This window comes from Pygocentrus nattereri, chromosome 27 (assembly GCF_015220715.1).
Source record: "Pygocentrus nattereri isolate fPygNat1 chromosome 27, fPygNat1.pri, whole genome shotgun sequence".
NCBI classification, from domain to species: domain Eukaryota; kingdom Metazoa; phylum Chordata; class Actinopteri; order Characiformes; family Serrasalmidae; genus Pygocentrus; species Pygocentrus nattereri.
In genome coordinates this window covers 6,196,225-6,215,594 of record NC_051237.1, presented here as the reverse complement: position 1 = coordinate 6,215,594, position 19,370 = coordinate 6,196,225, and the positions used below count along the sequence as shown (strand labels likewise).

General features: G+C 40.3%; 2 protein-coding genes across 3 annotated transcripts in view; one reads left to right on the top strand and one right to left on the bottom strand.

The window, feature by feature from the left end:
- dlgap3 (discs, large (Drosophila) homolog-associated protein 3) overlaps positions 1 to 10,357 on the top strand; it is a 195,820-nt gene extending 185,463 nt beyond the window's left edge. Inside the window, exons 7-12 of one of the 2 annotated variants that reach the window (XM_037535478.1) lie at positions 1,795 to 2,300; positions 3,367 to 3,461; positions 5,447 to 5,925; positions 7,297 to 7,388; positions 7,533 to 7,679; positions 8,614 to 10,357. In XM_037535478.1, coding sequence (XP_037391375.1) covers positions 1,795 to 2,300; positions 3,367 to 3,461; positions 5,447 to 5,925; positions 7,297 to 7,388; positions 7,533 to 7,679; positions 8,614 to 8,910 — 1,616 coding nt within the window. In that variant the 3' untranslated portion in view covers positions 8,911 to 10,357. Of the gene's footprint in view, positions 1 to 1,794; positions 2,301 to 3,366; positions 3,462 to 5,446; positions 5,926 to 7,296; positions 7,389 to 7,532; positions 7,680 to 8,610 lie in introns of both variants that reach the window. The other variant, XM_037535477.1, reaches the window with a different exon arrangement.
- Positions 10,358 to 13,808: 3,451 nt separating this feature from the next.
- Positions 13,809 to 18,483, bottom strand: ilf2 (interleukin enhancer binding factor 2). The gene is made up of 15 exons (XM_017692714.2): positions 18,328 to 18,483; positions 17,692 to 17,751; positions 17,536 to 17,578; positions 16,907 to 17,011; positions 16,451 to 16,528; positions 16,257 to 16,359; positions 16,084 to 16,149; positions 15,853 to 15,969; positions 15,690 to 15,768; positions 15,326 to 15,413; positions 15,000 to 15,061; positions 14,790 to 14,904; positions 14,445 to 14,535; positions 14,159 to 14,331; positions 13,809 to 14,013 (listed from the first exon to the last, which is right to left on the bottom strand). Exons 1-14 carry the CDS (start codon positions 18,330 to 18,332, stop codon positions 14,180 to 14,182), a joined length of 1,164 nt encoding a protein of 387 aa, XP_017548203.1. The 5' UTR covers positions 18,333 to 18,483; the 3' UTR covers positions 13,809 to 14,013; positions 14,159 to 14,179.
- Between the last annotated feature and the right edge of the window lie 887 nt (positions 18,484 to 19,370).

Below are 19,370 nucleotides of genomic sequence, written 5' to 3'. Positions count from 1 at the left end.
AGACATTCTAGCAGAAAATCTCACTAGGGGTTTATTAAAGCCCCTGTAAAGCGTCAAATGCATCCATCTCTATACCCCCCTAGACTACACATACACACACACACCACCACACACTAGAGGACGTGTATAAAGCTGCTGTCTGATAATAACATTTCAGACTTGATGGAAAACACACACTGTTCTGTGTATTTGTGTCAGAATTCTCTTGTATTGAAGTTTTGTGTGAGTAATACATATGTTCTTCTGTTGGTTTGTTGACATGTGACATGTGACAAACAGGCCCACGACAGGCAGGGTGATGTAATAAAGCAGGGGTTCCCAATTCCAGTCCTGGTGAACCCACACCAGGCACAATTGTGTGCTTTATCTCGTCTAGTACACCTCATTCACTCATCAACTAATTAACAAACTCGTCATGGTCTGAGCCAGGCATGTGGCATAGTGCAGAATATGGGGTGAAGAGGACTGAGCTTGTAATAAAGCACTTCTTCCAGAAGGCTAGTGGCTTTTAGAGTTCTTTTTAGTTGCAGCTCTCTTCCCAGACATGGAGAATTTCTCACCTTAAAGATAGACCACAGTAACTTTCACCATCTCCACTTTTTACTAGTTTCCCTGATCGAAATGTTTAGCACAACAGCACCTTCTTAGAGATGCTCAGATGAATAGTGTTTCATATAAACAGACAGACAACAGACAGGAACTTTATTTATCAGTTGCAGCAAAGTTACAGCTTCAATAACAGCTGTACAAATTGCATACATATAGTAGAGGAGCTATAAAATGAAGAATTTACAACATATTTGCAAAGGACATAAAACAAATGTATGAGTTTAGAGCTCTGTGCTTGAATGCCAAAGAATACTTACATAAGATATAGCGGTCGTTAAAGGAGTACTCCAGCATATTTCAGTGTAAACTCCTCCTGGACATTAGAAATTAATCAGCATTGACTTTTACTATATGAATCAGCATTGGCTTCAGTCCATCACTGGCTACTGTTATGTGTATTGGTTTGTTTTGAGAAGCGGTTATCTGTTCTTTTCTAAGAGTAGGGAAATTATTGTCCATAGTAATCGGCTATGTGGTCCAGATGTGCCAGATAGAGATCAGGTTGAAAACCGTGAAGATCAAGTGGATTCCTTTAATAAGTTAATAAGTTTTTAATAAGTTTAAATAAATCCTTTAAAAAGTTTTCACTGCAACATATTACGCACATGCACCCTCACTAGCCACCTTATCGAGTACACTTACCTTGTTTATGTACTCATTGTCCATTTAACAGGTCCACTTATAGGTGTCACATAGGTGCACTTTGTATGGTCAAGACCCCAACTGCACCACCACTGATCAAGTATTATTTAGGTGGTGGATCATTCTTAGCACTGCAGCGACACTGACATGGTGGTGGTGAGTTAGTGTGTGTTGCGCTTGTACGAGTGGATCAGAGACAGCAGTGCTGCTGGAGTTTTTAAACATTGCGTCCACTTAAAGTCCATTGTATCAGTCACGCCTTCCTGTGTTGGTCAACCTTGTAGATGTGAAGTTAGAGACAGTAGCTTATCTGTTGCTATACTGTTTGTCATCTTCTAGTCCTTCATCAGTGGTCAGTTTCTGGCCACAGAACACTGTTAGCTATATATATGTTTGGTTGGTGGACTATTTTCAGTCCTTCTTTGGCCATAAGTTGACTCACCTAATAGATAGAACCTAACATCTATGGATAGGATTCTGGTTTTTGGACAGTGATATCTTCAGTGATATCCAAAATTTTTAATATCTGTGATATTCTTTAAGTGTTTCCATACAGGAAAGGGCCACCTCCCCTTCCGCCACGCATGTCCAAGCCTATGATCTCCATAACAGCCCAAAGCAGCACCGAATCCACCCAGGATGCTTACTTCCAGAGCACAGGACAGCCCGCACTGGGGCGGCACAAGCTGCACAGCAACTCTGTGGATCTTACTGAGAGCAGTGGCCGTGCCTCCAGAGGGGGCTACTATCCAGCTGCGGGGCCAGCACGGCTCAGGCAGAACAGTAACTCTGCAGAGAGTGTAGACGGCCGGGCACTAAGGGATGCCGGCTACCCCGCTGTGTCGGGTCCCATGAGGCCCAAACACAGCACCTCTGCAGACAGCCTGCTGGAAGGGCCCCGCGGGGGGAGGGATCGGGCTGGAGGAAGCCTTGGCAAGTCTGCCTCACTGCCCCAAAACAGCATGACCCTGAGCAAGACAGGACAGGGCACAGAGGAGCACAGGCAGGATGGCAAGGGGCGCAAGTGGAGACCCTCCATAGCAGTGCAGGTGAGGAAGTGATTTGATTAAAGGATGATTTGATTTTATTACAGTTTTATAAGAAACTATTCAGTACATCATGAAACGTGAAAAATGTTACTAGGATTCAGTTCAGTTATATCTCAGTGTCATTTAATTGCTAAAATGTAAACAAAGTCATTTATTGTGGTTTGTTGTGAAGCAGTGGAAAAGAAATTCATTGGCTCAGATTTGTTTCCAGTGGTAGTGAGGGGAATGAGGGGTCACCAGGGGTGTTAAAGAGGTTTAGCAGTTATCTAATGTAGTCTGTTATTTTATGTGAAATATTTTTTATTTTTAATTATTTTTTAATAATTCAAGCATTCAAATGTGTGTGTTCTGAGGAGTCGTGCTGGAGTTTTCATTCACTTATTGGAAGAAATAGCTCTTAGAGATGGATGCTAAGCAGTGATTATTTACTGTAGTGTCAATAATTATTTTGCGGATGGTCAATTACGGTCCACAACATGGATTTTAAATTCATCTCTGGGCCAGATAAGAAACATAACTGGGCTGGTTACAGGCTGCAGGCTGTATGTTTGACACCCCTGCCATAACAGGTCTTAATGTACATTCACATATACAAGTGATAGAATGACACGCAGCCAGTCGTTTCCTATGGAAGTAAACGATTTGTAGCTGTTATTTAATGACAAGCGACATGACTGTAGGGCAACAAATGACCAGTCGAGCTGAAACATTCTCAGTTTTATGCAAATGAGCCATAAGATCTGACCTTAGCTCTCTAAACTTGTTTTTACAGTAGTACTGTGCAAAAAGTGGAAGAGAAACTCAAGAACATAAAACTGTGGTTCACACATTTTTTCTTGTCAGAAGCTGGACAGTATACATGTCCACACAAAACACCAAGAACAGCCTCAGTAAACCCACAAGAGACAAACTTGAGGCACCATTAGTGATTTATTGCTGCTAGTGTGAGCATATGCATAGAAACACACAGAAATTGTACTCGTAAGTAGGTGTGTCCAAACACTTGATCGGACTGTTCTTTGGGTCTTATAACACTGTGTGTGTGTGTGTGTGTGTGTATACACAGGTGGACAGCTCTGAGACTTTGTCCGACTCAGATATGGAAGGAAAAGCACTGAGAGAGGTGCACTCCATTGGAGTCCAGGTGGAGGACGACAAGAGGTATTGGCTTTTGTCTTGCTTTCTTTTTCTGTTTTTCTCCTTGAATTTCTTTCTCACTCCCTCCGCAAGTGTGTAATCAGAGGTGATTGGATTGACAGTTTATGAGGCTGGGTTGAGTGTGAATCACAGTGTGGGGGGAAAAGCACACACACACACACACACACATGCTCTCACACAGACACATACACACGGAGAGGGTGTATGTGTGAAGTGTGTAGAGTGTGGTGAGAGAATATAATCAGGCCTTACGCAATATGCCAAAAAGTGTGAAAAGATGTCAGAGTCATCCAGGCAGGGTTGATGAACTCATTAGCATGTACGTCATGTGACAGGATCATTACCCTCGTCAGCCACATAGATATGAGGTCACTGCTGGTCACAGGTGCTCCGTTATTCTTCAAGAACGGGGGAGGATGTCTAACTAGACTTGTCACAACGCTATAATGTAAAAAAAAAGAAATGAAAAGAAAATTTAAAAAGAAGTCATATCTAATCCCACTGCAAACTGTGTGATATCAGCGGTATTAACGTGTCTTGTCAATGATATCAGTGGTATTAAGGTATCTTGCTCATCAGTGATAAATACCAAATTCTGTGTAGTATCATGCATGTTAACATGTCCTGCTCATTCTGCCTCCATCAGCTCCATCCACAACAACCATAGTTGTTGCTTGTTATGTATCAACCCATGCAGTTATTCAATTGGTGGGTTTTTATACATCCATCATAGGAGTCAATGTGTGCTGTATCCACTACAATTTGTGTGAACATGCAAATCAGCAGAGCTTCTAGCCAATGATGACTAGGCTATATTGTCATTAAGCTCGTGAAGCCAGGGAAGGGAACTGGCACCTGGTTCTTAAAACTGCTGCCTGAATACTAATCTAAATAAAATACTGAATACTAACCTATTTAAAGGAAAGAGGCACTAATGTTTGACTACTTTTACATGGTACATGGTAAGTTTGCAGTTCATTTCAGTTCGTGGTTATGTATGGTTAGTGAACCTGGTCATTATTGCTGCTTTTTTTTGATGGATGTGAATGAATAAATGATAACTATAGCTTGGAAATTAATAAGTAAACAAGACATAAATTGTATTCAGAGAGTGGCCCAGAACTACTTTAAACACCTAGATTTCAAGGGCCATTTCATGGAAAACCATTTTTTCTCAATGTTTTGTAATGGTTTGCACTGTCACCTCATAGAAAGAAGGGCCTGGGTTCGATTCCCCAGCCAGCTGACCAGGGGTCTTTCTATATATAAGTTTGCATGTTCCTGTGTTTGTTTGGGTTTCCTCCCATAGTCCAAAGACAGTCAGGCTGATTAGACATGCTAAATTGTCCCTGTGTGAGTGTGTGTGTGAATGTATATGTCTGTCCGTCTGCCCTGTGATTTGCCCTGTCCAGGGTGTTTCCTGCCTTCCGGACAGTGACTGCTGAGATAGGCTCCACCACCACCACCCACAACCCAGGAGGATAAGCGGCTTAGATTGTGTGTGTGTGTGTGTGTGTGTGTGTGTGTGTGTGTGTGTGTGTGTGTGTGTGTGTGTATACACTCCCCAGTCCAAACAGTTCAGAATTCAATTCTTTCATGATGTTGCGAAAAGCAGAATATTTACATATACACAACTGTTCAGCCTATAGTAGTTTAGCCCCGCCCATTCACACTAACATTATAAGGAGTGTATCAGCCTCCGCTGTTTTTGGATGAAGGTACAATACAAGGCAGTTATTCATATTGCACCCACACTTTTGCATACAACTCTACATATGTCATATATGTCAAAGGTACAGTAAGAAAAAACTGTATTCCAATCTGTATTCAGGAGGAACATATTATACATAAAAAATGGGTCTTTTAAGAGTTTTAATAAGATTACTGATTTTACCTCACAACCGAAGAATTTGTTCATGATGTGTGTACAACTGCATTGTTGTGACAAAAACAGCTTCCTTTAGCTTGAGCTTATTGTATATTTGCAGACGAGCGCGCTTCAAGCGCTCCAATAGCGTGACGGCAAGTGTGCAGGCTGATTTGGAGACAGAAGGCTTTGGGGCTCTAAGTGTTCCCACCCAGGACAAGGGCCTGCAGTTCGGCTGCTCCTTCCAGCGTCACTCCTCTGAGCCCGAGTCAGCTGGTCAGCTGGTGGAGTATCGCACCGTCCACACTCAGGGCCAGTGGGCTTACCGGGAGGACTACCACAGTGGCTACTCCACTGAACCCTGCCCACTGGAGCTGCGAGCCCTGCCCCACTCCCACTCACCCCTGCCCCTGGCCTCTGAGCGGGGTGGTCCAGGCTGGCATGAGGGTCCCCGCAGCCTGCCAGATTCCGGCCGAGCCTCACCCTGCCTCCGGGATGGGGAATTCTTCCTTCGATTGCTGCAGACTGAGGTGGAGAGGATGGAAGGCTGGTGCCAGAACATGGAGAGAGAGGCGGAGGAGAATGAGTTGCCAGACGAGGGTGAGTTACAGCTTTTGCATGTTTCCAATTTCCTTTTGAGAATTAATCTGCACATGAAAATATCGACACACTGAAAACAGTGATGAACTGAATTGACTTGATGTGTTTGTAATTTCCACATGAATAAAATCTATTTCATCAGCACAATTATCACCAAAATGTGAACTGAAAGAAAAAAAATTGTATTGAAGTGGAAATGATATACAGAATTGAATGAAGTATATTCAATACATTTTTCTCAGCGTGCCAGGTGGTTTCTTTAATACTTCAGTAATCTGAATATGTATAAATTTGTATTTGATGGTAAAAAAGTGGAAATAGTGGAAAAAAGGAAATTTTTCCTTCCGGGCTCTTATGCTCATCATTTCCACCTGCCATTCCTCGTGCATATACAGACACATTAACTCAAACAAGATGGAATGAATGTCCATTTACTTGATGTCTCTGTAGAAATCCCAAGCATTTCAGAATCGTTATTGGTATCAGGATCCTCAACTTGGTATTAATCAGTTTCAGCTTATAACACACACAAAGCTTGCATAATCTACAAATAAAAAGATTCATGCAATGAAAATTCCAAATGAAAATGCACTTCCCTGTAAAAATGCTTAATTGTGACAGTAAATAGCCTAATTTGATTGCTGTGCTTTTTGAAACCTCTAAAATAAGACTGATCAAATAAAAGATGCTCATACTCACATGATTTTCAGATTAAAAAGGGTTGCCAGCAGTGTTTGTCTAAAATCCCCCAAAACTATAAAAAGGGTGAATTGAAAAACAAAATTTTGCAGTGAATTGCTAAAGAAAATGACAAATCAAATAGTGAACCTCTTACCTGTGACTGACCATAGATCTTTCTGCTGTTCAGAATCAGGTCATCCAATTGTGATGCTTTCTGTTCATCTGCATTTGCAAAATTAAGGCATTTGCAAACTAATTTACACTGAGAGAACTGTCACTGTCCATTTTGCAAGGATCTAAATGGATTTTTATTCTTTTGAAAAAAGGTTTCTGTTTTTCCAAATTTGTGTATCAATCACATGTTTTTCATAACGTGTTAAATCGTTTTGCCTTGTATTCAGAGGGGAGAGAGGGGGGGACAGTGGGAGATATCCAAACAGGCTGTGAAGGTGTTGGCACTGCTATCATACTGTCACTGTTTCTTACTGACTTGTGGTGTTTCCAGCATGTAGTTGTAATGAGGGACTGCAGTTAGAGGCATATGTACCTTATGTTTACATTACAAGCTCAGATGTGTGGCAATTAAACCCTGTAATGTAATCATAGCTTTAATTTGAACCTTTATTTAAAAGCAGTCCTAGTCTAAGCCATCGAGGGCCACATTGTGAGATTTTCTCTGCTGCCCTGCAGTGCTGGAGCTGATCAGAGCAGCGGTGGGCAGTGCACAGATGCTCATGTCCCAGAAGGTGCAGCAGTTCTTCCGCATGTGCCAGCAGAGCGTGGTAAGCAGCAGGCCTTTCCTCTCTCACACCGGCCCAGCTCCCCTCACCAGAGAGCCGCTGATGAATTTCATTACAATTTCATTTTAATTTTGTTGCAATGTGTAGAGAGGCAGTCAGCTGATTTTACCTCATGCTGCCCCTCAGGACCCATCAGCATACCCCCAGCCCACCACTCAGGACCTGGCCAGCTTCTGGGAGCTGCTGCAGTTGGCCATCGAGGATGTGCGGGTGAAGTTCCAGGATCTGCAACGAATAAAGGACTCAGGATGGAGGCTGCCTCCAGAGAAGAAGGTGAGAGGGGAAGCCCATTCAGAACTGCTATGTGGCCAGGCCAATCGCACCGGCTGACCAGCAGTGTCCAAAAGAGCTGCTAACATGATGGACCACCATGACTCATAACTTAGCACAACAACAGAACTACAGTGGGAACTGTGTAGTAGGCAACTGTTGAGTTGTTACCCAATAAATTACCATTCTATTCATTCTGAAACATCAATCTCATATTACTACTATTATTACTACTACTACTACTACTACTAGTACTACTACTACTACTACTACTACTACTACTGTTTAATCCAGGGGTACACAACTCCAGTCCTGGAAAGGCCCAGTCCAGCAGGGTTTGTTGATGTCTCTGTTCAAACACACCTGATTCACTTAATCTGATAAGCACCAGGTCTAATAGGTGTGGGTCAGTGTAATTTGTAAGGGATTTGACTGATACAGGAGTAGGTCAAGTACAGGATAAAGTCATTTCCTCAAACACTCAATAACGATTAAAACACATGAGATGGTCTGTTAGCAAGTTATGTCAGTGAGGTCAGTTCAAACAGGACTAATATTAAGGGAGCTCCAGGTTCAGCCAATGTGGTAATTCACTGTGGAATTAGCTTGAATCAGCTAGGAATAAGCACAAGGCACCATGTAGCCCCCATGACTTTTAGGTCTGATCAGGAGTTGAGTATCCCATATCTAACCTGTGAGCAAATCACTAATTTGTGTTCTCTCTCTTTTTCTATCTATCACTTGTCCTATGTCCTATCTTACATTCTAATCCACGTGCATTGCAACGGCACTGTCCGTCTTCTTTTTCTCATACCTACACTTTCATGGCTTTCCCTTGCTTGCATATGTGTGTGCATATATCCGACATCCTATATCCCACACTTTCCAAACCATCACTGCCCCGATCACCCATTCCCTCCCACGTTCGTCTCAGGAGGAGAAGAAGCTTCCTCCTCCATTACCAAAGAAGCCAGCGGGTGGTGTGAGTGGGAGTCTGCGGGCAGAAAGTTTGGCTGAGGCAGGGGGCAGCAGTGGTATGCTGGTGGTCTCCCATGGGCAAGGCGTTCCCATTCGGGAAAAATCCTTGGACCTGACCGAGCGTCAGAGACAAGAGGCCAGACGGAGGCTTCTTCAGGCAGGCCCCAAGCGGGCCGCCTCCTTCCGGCAGAACTCGGCCACGGAGAGCGCGGACAGCATCGAAATCTACATCCCCGAAGCGCAGACCAGATTATGAGCTGGCCCTGGTCACTCTTGTCCATCAAACAACCATAGCAAGTCTCCACTGGCTGCCTGCACACACACTCCACACTCACGAGCGGCCTGGGAGAAGGATTATGGCAGCATAACTCGCTCACGTAGTGTGTATAAAAGGAAGATGGAAGATAGATGTGAGCTCACTCACTTGTTTGTGTTGAACCAGTATTAATCCTCACAGGAAATAAAAAAGGGCTCCCACCAGCACAACCAAGTGGTATGAGACTAAGGGGTTTGCTTTCAAAAATGCGTGTATAATATCCCAAAACCTTAGGACTCTTTCAATAAATTGCCTGCGCAAATACGGGTGCAAAATCTTCTTGGTGAGAGGAGCTTAGATTTTAGTTACAAATAGCAGACACTCTTTTGATATAGTCTTGTATGTTACTGTGCATCTAGTTTCTAACCTAGTCTTGTGATAGTAGTTCCTCTCACTGTGAAACAGCAGCACACTCTAGTGGCCAGGGCAGGTAATTGCACCCTTAAAACTCAGGCCAGACAAAACATTGGTTTCGTCCAGGACTCTGAACCTCAAAAGCAACATAATTCAGTACCTGTTTTTCATTTTCTGGCTAATAATCAGTGCCCAGCAGTGATGTGCTTTTGGGCCTGTCCTCCTAATTGTGGAAGATATAACAGATTCTCTGAATGTGGGCAGAGATAAAAGTTTCTAAAGCTGTCAAGAAGCAAGTTGTCCTGAGGTTTCGACCAAGTAAAGGTTCTTCTACAACAGCCGTATGAGGGCGCAGAAGACAATCCCCAATGTTACATGTCTGTCCTGCTTGGGAAAGAAGAGCCCTTAGTCCACTGATGCGCCATAAGAATCTGTTTGTAAATGGCAGAAAACTGAAATCCTCTAGAGGAAAGTTAGTTTTACCCTTGGCCAAAAAATTCTAGCATTTCCTCATAGCACTGCAAAAATGGTATGTTGTCATGTAAAATCATCTTAAATATAGCTGATTAATCTAATATTTCTCCTGTTGAGACTGTTGTAAGCATAATTTGAGATCATTTACCTTATTTCTAGACATTGTTTACTTGTTTTAGGTTGTTTTAGTAAAGTCAAACTGTCTCACAAAATTATTTCAAATAAGAAATGTGCTTGAAACTTTTATCTACCAGTATAATGAGATAAATTAACTTACTAAACTGACCTAAAACTAGTAAAAATGTCTAGAAATAAAATACATAATCTAATAACTGCACAACCATCTTAAAATGGGCAATATTAAACATTTTGACAACATTTAAGACCATTTTTACTTGACAAGATACCATTTTCTTTGCGGTGTGGAATGGAGTGATGATTCAAATGTAGCCATTTGGAACATTTTCAAGTTATACGAAAAAAAACAAAAAAAAAAAACAAGAACAAATTAAAACATTTTAAAATTCTTTTTGGAAGGGTTTTGTTCCAAAATGCATTACAGACCACTATCACTTTCATGATATACATTGATGGGAGTGGGCTGCACACGTACAAGAATATCAAAGCTAGTATGATCAGTACCACCTTTATGAGACAAACAAAAACGTTTTTCCATTATACCTCAGCTGTTATTCTTGTCAAAAACCTGCTTTATGCAAAATACATATGGATTTTCAGCATTTTGGAATGGAACTCTTCAATTATTGCTTTGTTTTTATACAGTATTTTCTTTGTATTTATAGATATTTTCACTTGCTTATTTATTTATTTTTATTTATTTATTCATTTATGTCCCCTTATGCCAACATAAGTGGTCAAACATGTGTAAATCTTTGAACTGGCTGTGCTCTGATGTTTCTCTCTGTATGTGTGAGTAACCAACAGGAGTTTCTGGTTTGTGTGCGTTCAGATGTGGAATTATATAATGCGAGGTAATGGCTTGCCTTTTAAACACTGGTGCCAAAACCTTTGCTCTTACTTCTCCAGTTCCATTTGTTACATTTTCTTTTCCAACTGTGGAAGGATATGAAAAGTATTTTATAGGAAGATGTATATTTTATAAAGGACATTTTTAGATTCCAATATGAAAATCCCAGAGAATTATACCCGATCAAAAGTGAAGAATTAATCAATACACTGTAAGCGAACATAAGAGGAGGATGGGTAGCTCTGTGGTCTCGCATATCTTTATGTAGCTTTCCTGTTTAGTTTGAATAGAATCCTCTGGAGCCTTTTCGTCTCGCTCTAAACCTCAACCCTGAGAGGACGGGCTTACGGTGTGGAGTTTTAATGAAAGAATATGGTCTACGGTCAGGAGACAATTATAGTCCTCGTCCTCTTGTATCGACTACATGTGCCTAACCAGCACTACGCGTGGCTTTTTAAACTGACTACAATATTGTATTCAATATAAAGTATGTTACTCACATGGAATATGTATTGTTCTAATAATCCTGACAATTTGTAACACTTCATTGGATACTTTCATCAGCTAATAACCACCCTAATCTGGATGTTTCTGTGTAATATGCATGCCTTTTAATACATCCATGTAGAATTTTTTCTATCTCGACCCGTGGATCTGTATGCTTTTTTTCCCCCACTCACAGTTCTGCAGTCGCGCTCTATCACATCAACCACTGTTTTCCTGTTTTCCCATGAAATGATTTGATCTCATCTATCTGCTAATGGCTGCAGCTATTTCTGTGCAATGTGTTGCATTTTTATTCTTTTGCACTTGCTGAAACTTTTTGTCCGATCCATGGATCAGCCGTTTTCTCTTCAATCCATATTTGAACTAAAAAAGAATTTTTAACCAACCCACTCGGGAGGATGAAGGCCAGTGCCTTCATCCCTATACACCGTCTTCTTTGCATCTAAATTGCATATATTATTAGTAACTGTCCGAAATACATCTAATATCTGGCACAACGTGTCAGAAGATTGAAAAGCACAACTGACTATTCCCTTTTCCACTGTGAAGGACATACTGGACTCCAAAAAAAAGAAGAAAAAGGGGGAAAATAGTAACGATTTAAATGTTTACGAAAAGAACATTGTGGGTATTTCCTTCTTCTCTCAAATTCCGCAGGATACATTATTGATAGTGTCCACTTTTTGGCCTGAGTTTTTTTTTTTTTTTTTTTTTTTTTTTTTTTTTTTTTTTTTTTAAGTGCCATCTACATTTTTAGATGTACTGTTCTGATGACACAGGAAGCAGCCCCCACAACTCCACTGACCAAAAAGTGGACCTCACCAAGTTTTGACCTCTGCTACAGACAAGCTGGAGACCTGGATCTTCACTTTAAGCAAAAACATAAGACACTGCTATTCTCTGTACCTCTTTGACTCAGCCTCCCTCACTAAAACATGACCCAGGCACTTTGCCATACATGGTCAGGGTACATGGAACAGCAAGATGAAAATCCTGGCACTCCTTTTTCCTCACAGTGCCACATGCCTTGAGTCAACAAAACCCAGACATCGCAAACACATCTCTGTATTCTAATAGCCTTCGCTGAAGAAATTGAGTTTCTAGTGCAAAAATAGGATGTAGCCGGTGCACTTACCGTATAAAAAATACAAACAAAAGCAGAATTAGCTAATGTGGGTGATACTTCTGTCCTGGTAGCACAGAGGAGCTTGTAGCAGCGTGTGTTCAAGGCACTGTGATGTTGTGTTTATGCGCTCCATAATAAATCACTGCAGTACTTAATCACTGGAAATTAACATGGGTCACAGACTTCTGAGCAATTACTGTGTAATTAAATATACCTTCTCAAGCTCTGTTTTATGATGTAAATATATCTGTTGCAATGGAAGTTATTGTTACTAATATTATATGGATTGTTATCATGACTATTATTACTACTATTATCACATTATACTGAGAAACTGTTCTTTAAATTCTAACTATGGGAAATCTGTATTCTCAAAGGTGTGTTTATAATGTATAGAGAACTACCCTATTTAGATGACTTTTTTATTGCTGCTAAAGTAGAACATGGACTGGGAAAAAAATGTTTGAACATTTCAGCAAATGCTAGCCCAGGACGGCCCCTGTGGCTGCTGCATGCAAGATTATGGATGAGATCGTACCTGGAGTCAGTTTGTTCATAGCTCTTGGATAATTCTTTATAGGCATACAGATGTGATATGAAGTAACGGTTTGTTTTTTGGTCTTTTCCACTCTGAAGGAAAACGTGGGCATTCTGTAAATGTAGCAATTAATTTTGTTCCTCCTCCACTCATTAACAGGTTTATTTAAGAACTAAGTCTACTAAATAAAAGCACTGTATTTTGCTTATTATTTACTACATTAGTAGTTTTTATTCCATTATTTGAAGTGTAATACAGTGCAAATGTGTTTAATTTTATACTTTTTACTTCATGTCTCTTTTTACTGGCCAGATCAAACAGCAATAGCTTCATACTTCAACGTTTTGATGACTACATGGAATACGAAAATGCCCGCTTGAGTTTGTTACAAGAAAGAGTTGCAGCTGACCACTGAGGACGTGCGACAGCTAGAGTACGTGGGTCATGTGTTCTAGTTTCAGTTAGACATTGTTCTCTTGCCATAGACGTGTACAGCTAAATGTCTGCTAGCGCTAATTCAAGAGAGAAGGCACACTGTGATGTGGTAAAACTAACACAGAATGTAACACTGTCGATGGTTGTAAACTTTTTTTTTTTTTTTTAAGTTATTATAAAGCTATTTTAGCGAGTTAAAATCACTGTTGTCCGGTTGGTTTTCTGTGTGTCTGTTTTATTACTTCACAAAAGCAAATAGCTGCCATAGCTGTGAGTCATTTGTTTGAAAAAAAAAAATAAAAACACAGTCAAAATGAAAATGCCTAACGGGTTTAAAAAAATAAAGACTCTTGCTTGTACTAAAAGGAAATAAAAACTTTAATTTATCAGTTACTGATACAAAAAAAAAAAAAAAAAAAAAAAAAAAAAAAAGAGACTGATGGGAGACTTTACTCCCCTCTCCCGTTTAAACAGAAGCCACTGGTTGAAGTGATATACAGCAGAAAGATGGTTCACGCTGGTGACTTTTGGTCCGTATTGTTGCATTTGCTGCCTGAGGCTACATTCACAGAAGAGGAGAGCACGACAGGGCTTAGGGAGACGTGGATTCACTGGAAAATGCTAGAGGAAGGAAAAGACAATGAGAAAGGCAACACTAAACCTTTTAGTCAAGAGACACTAAAAATTAATCTACCAAAAAAAACAAAAAAAACAAAACACCACTTTCTTGACCCACTTTAGCGTGTAAAAATGGCAGATTTCCTACCTGGCAGAAGTTTGACTTAGTTCACTCTTGTGTCTCCATGCTTTCGTCTTCTCCCTCTCCTCCCTCTTCCAACGCTTCATCCTCCTCTTCCTTGCGCTCTGGCGGCTTCTCATAGGCCTTCTCAGATGGAGTGACAATCACTCCATCCCAAGTGGACATCTCACAGGCCAGATCTGTACACAATCATGAGAAGCCCTCATAAGCCATTTTCAAAGTAACCAGAGAGGAAAAAAAAAAGGAAAAGGAGATGAATATGGAACAGCAACGTTTCAAAGACAGGACTCACAGCTGGCATCTCCCTCAAGGCCCAAGATCTTCCTGTAGCCACCATGGGAAAGGACTCTTACCAGTGTCTGGGCTGTAAAACACACCATGTCCTGCAGAAACAATCAGATCACCCACATCTAAGTGTTAAAACAGTTTTCCTACTGCTGTCACAGTAACCTCATATCTCAGAATTGGCAGTTTTAAAGAAAAAGTAAAAAGGCCCAGTTGAATGTGTGTTGATGCAACAAGAGTCTATTCTGAGTAATCTGGGATCGTTTGACATGAACTGTACACATATTGTAATGAGCTGGTGTTATCAATACAACTGACTTTTTTCCTAAAGCTGTAAATGCTGGCAAATTACCTGCTGCTCTAAGGTCATTACAGTGTGCACACGGAAGTTTCCACTCTCACATGGGTCAGTGATCCCTACAGACCCTGGCAGAAAAAGTCCAGCTGCTAGCAACTGCAGACATCGCCTATATGACAAATGCATACAAAGCATTTTGAGTAACAAGTAGACAAAATTTATTGACAAAATAAATAAAAGGAAAAGCGAAGACTGTTAGCTTACCTGTAGGCAACGTTAAGCGGAAGCGGCTGCCTGGAGGGGTTATTCATGACAGCTGAGTGACCCTATAAAAACAAAGTCAGTAAACAGAGTCACAGGCCACTACCTATGCAGACAAAAAAATAATCTGATTTGAACAGGATTCTTTCATCTTTACCCAACCAGAATCTCAAAAGAAAGCTACAGGCAAGAGATCATGGTTGATATGTGGCTGAGCTCAAATTTAAATCAAAGTGATGTTCTTCTGTACAGACTTCTAGGAAAAGAACATATGTATCATTTGTAAGGAAAGAATCTAACTGCCTTTCAGCTTTAGTGCCATGACTCACCAGGAGATCCAAAATCCAGGGTGTAAGAGGCTCAAAGCCAGGAAAACGCACCCGCAGGTCCTTCAACAACCTGATCAGAACCTTCACCCTAAGCAACACACACCACACTTTGATTTACAGAAACATTCTGATGACATTTTCAAGCTGAAACACCAAAGCACGTCAACACTGGCCAGACGAGATCAAAGATTAGACTGGGTCAGTATTTCTAGGGAAGTTACTAGAAGAAAAAGAAATTAATATCTAGGTTCAACTTTAAACAGACAGGGTAGCAAGACAGACAAAGGGTTTTTGATATTACTTTGAATGAATCAGGTTTTCTGGAGCAAAAAGATAAGCATTTATGAAGGTGGCAAGTTCTTACGTTGACTGAGAGGCGTTCTCCTCAAACCAGCGAGCATGGCGAATGGCAGCCAGAGCACTCTGCAGCACCTTGATGTCAACTTCAGAGAAAAAGACATTACCCAGGTCAAACACACATCACTACAATAATAAAACAAACCATAACAGACAGTTTGTAGGCTTACGGTGGAGTTCTGGGTCAAGTTTCCGCAGATTGGGTGGAACGGTAGTGATTAGAATCTTTACTGTAGCATCAGCAGAGCTGATCTCAAAGCCTGTCTCGTTGGTCAGCATAGATAGAACTGAAACAGATTTTAAAAAAATTTAACAGCGCACCCATGAATAATAAAATTCCCAAAATGGTAGCATTAATGTCGCTAAACAGTTCAAAGGCGTATCTATGACTATGTACTCACCCTCAGCTGGGTCCTGCGTGCGAAGTGTCTCCACCACTTTGTTTCCTAATGCTACAACTGCCTCCACTGCATCACACAAAAGAGACATTAAATTTACATGTACTTAATTTCAATTTAAACTGCTTAAGGCACAAGGCCAAACAAAACGCTTACAGGAAAAACAAACTACTTACGAGTGGGAAGAATCTTCAGGATAACCACAAGATCAGCTACGTTGTGGCCGGTCATCATCGTTCCCTTTTTGTACGAGCCCACTTGTCGAACCTCCTCAATTTGCTATGGAAGGAGTGTCACATTAGCACAGTATTAGCAATATTAGCAAACTACTGTTAGGATCAACACGGAATTAAAACATACATGAACTCACCACTTCAAAGTTTCCAGGAGCCACAATCAAATTATCAATGACGTTGTTGATCTTGGTTACCAAAGACAAAATGGAAGACTGAAAACAATTGGAAGAAAAAAATAAAATTTACCAATATGGATCAACATTCAGCCAAAATGGCCTAAACTTGCAATCTCTCCTTTATGCATGCACTGAGAAAAGCTAAGCCAAGGGAAAATTTAATGTTAGCCTTTGCTAGCTTTCTAAGCATAATCAATATGAGTTTTAATATAGACATCTGTGCAAAAGTACATAACCAAATATACAGCTGGGGAAAAAAAAAACCTGGATACAGAAAATGATTGAGGGCACAGTCTGAAAGACATTCAAGGCATGTCTTCACTCTGCAGGTTGTGACACATCAACAAAACAAAACAAAACAAAAAAAAAAAAAAAAAACAATATTATTTACACACAGATAAAGTTTAAAAGTACCTGCTCGGCGGGTGTAGGACTGAGGTCTTGGTTACGCTTCAGCAGAGCCTCACTAAATGCAGTCTCATCAGGTGCTGGCTTCACCCGTGGAAAGGCCATCTCACACTAGAACATTGAGAAATGGGTTATGTTTCCACAATTGAAGCTATTCAATAAGTATTTCAATAAAAACCATTTTATATACCTCTAAAATCATAAGGTTTAATACTGAGATATATACTCTGTCTGAAATGTTGGTGAACTTAAAGCACAGTAACCAAGCCTACAACAGTAGAAGTTGATCATTCAAGGCTTGCACATTTCTCCCTATTATCAAAGGAGGGAAAAACTGACCATAAACTTCACGACAAGGGTTCATGCACCAAACACTTAACAACAGTGGCTAATAGTAATTGATTACATTATAACTGCTCACCCAATACCATGTAAGCATATACAATGAAACCACACAACGTGCCAGCTTTAAATTAGTTTCAACTAAAATGACGCATTTTTCAGTTTCAACCCTATGATCAAGGTATGATGAACGAATTGTGCAATTGAGTCCTTATGAATTTGCATGCACTGTCTGCACACTACAAATCTTAAATGTGTGGTAAGGCTGTAAGCAAAAAAGAAAAAACACTTACGACATAAAAGTCAAACGGGATGTGAGGGACGAACGGCCGGTATCTGAAAGAGAAGAACAAGAATGACCAACTGGAAGCAGCCAAAACAAAACAATGACGATCTTTTTAAACTTAAAGATTGTCTAGTCGGATTTTAACACAAAAGTGATAGCTTACCCTTGAACTAAACCTCCACGGGAACCGAAACGGCCACCACGGCCCCTTCCCCGATCGCCTCTGGGGGACCGAGAAAGAAAACTGGGTTACTCCACTGCAGCGACTGAACGAGGGCTGCCATTATTGGTGCCGTAGCATTACCTATGGCTATCTTACGGCTACGCTATTTTAGCTACGAACACAAACAAAAACGAAATAAACAAAGAACAGGGACGAAATCCAATGCGGTTTTGCAATAAGCTGTTCGCTGCAACGCAAACTATTAATGTTTTTCGGGGGTAGTTTTCAGCTAGCTAGCTAGCCAAGCATGTAGCGAGCTAACCGTATTTCATTCATTCACAAGCAGCAGCACCACAACGGTTACAGCGACCGTCGACATTTTTCGCTGATGTGTAAAATTTAATTTAATCAGAAAATATTTACATTTTCTCATTTCTATAAACGTTGCTCGATATCTGACTTTTGGCATTTCGCTAAATATTACACAGAGCTAAATCAGCAGGCCTGATTAGCGAAAGCACGAAACTCACCGCCATGGAGACATCGAGACACACCAACGACGTAAGGCTACTGCCCTTAAATTTAAGACCCAATACAGGGAGATTGTTAAAGAAAGGTGGAAGAGTAAATCCTTACCTCATTGCGTAAGACGTTTTGGCAGCTTTATGAAACAAAGAACGGACGAAAAATCAGCCACCGGCAGCCGGTATGTGTATATGAGTGGGTGAGGCGTGAGCTGCTGAGCTAAAGCTAAAGAGCAGACGGGAAACGGACAAAGGATGAAAAATACACAAAATAAAAGCCTCTAAACGGATACTGTCGATCACCTTCCTACTCCAAAACATTAAACTAAGAAGAAAAAAAACTAAGCTTAATTCAAAATTACAATTAATTAAAATTAAATAACAAAATATTTTATTTTCATGTCCAATAACTAAATGTAGCATTTTAAGGAAACGTGCCACAGAGCTTTTTTCCCCTTTTTTTTATCATAGTCTGATTGTAAATTATTTGTATAGGTATCTTATTTTTGAATGTATTAAGAAAAAAATAGCTTTCGGAAATGTATGATATCGTACTGTCATATTTCAGTGTATTTATTCACCTAAAAGAATGAAGCTGGAGAGGTTTCATGACTCATATTTTATATTTTTCTGTTTTTATTGTTTTTTCCTTGAACTCTATGCACAAAATTGATGTGGGCTTATGTGCCACAAACAGTCTTATGTTTTCAAAAATTATTATTTTTTTATTGCATTAAATTGAGCAAGCTGTTATTTTACTGTGCATTGAGGTTGATATATATAAAAAAGGTCTGTCCTGATTGGCTGTCCTATATTGTCCAGGCTGAACACCTCAGCATTAATATTTGGGGCTAAACTGTTACATATGGTGAATGGGTGGATAAATGCATTGGTAGTTCAGTTTTCCATTAATATGAGTCCTTTAAGGTGCAAGTTTTTAATTAGCCTGGTGAAATAATAACATGCTAATACTGTAGTAGTGCTTTAATGGACATTTCCTGTGTCTTTCTCTTTGCTTTGGTAGACTAACTCTGTGGAGTACCCCTTACTTGTCACTGTGCATTGGCCAGGATTTACCTACATTCTCCATTCATTCATTTATTCATTTGGTCATTTGTTTATTCACACTATGTATATTTTAATATAGGTTATTTT

Bases quoted from the DNA above. Each gene is read 5' to 3' on its own strand.
- ilf2 (XM_017692714.2), bottom strand. The intron at 17,012-17,535 runs GTAAGTGTTTTT...TCAATGTTCTAG, and splicing joins TCCCGTTTGACTTTTATGTC to TGTGAGATGGCCTTTCCACG. The intron at 16,529-16,906 runs GTACTTTTAAAC...AATTGTTTTCAG, and splicing joins GTCCTACACCCGCCGAGCAG to TCTTCCATTTTGTCTTTGGT.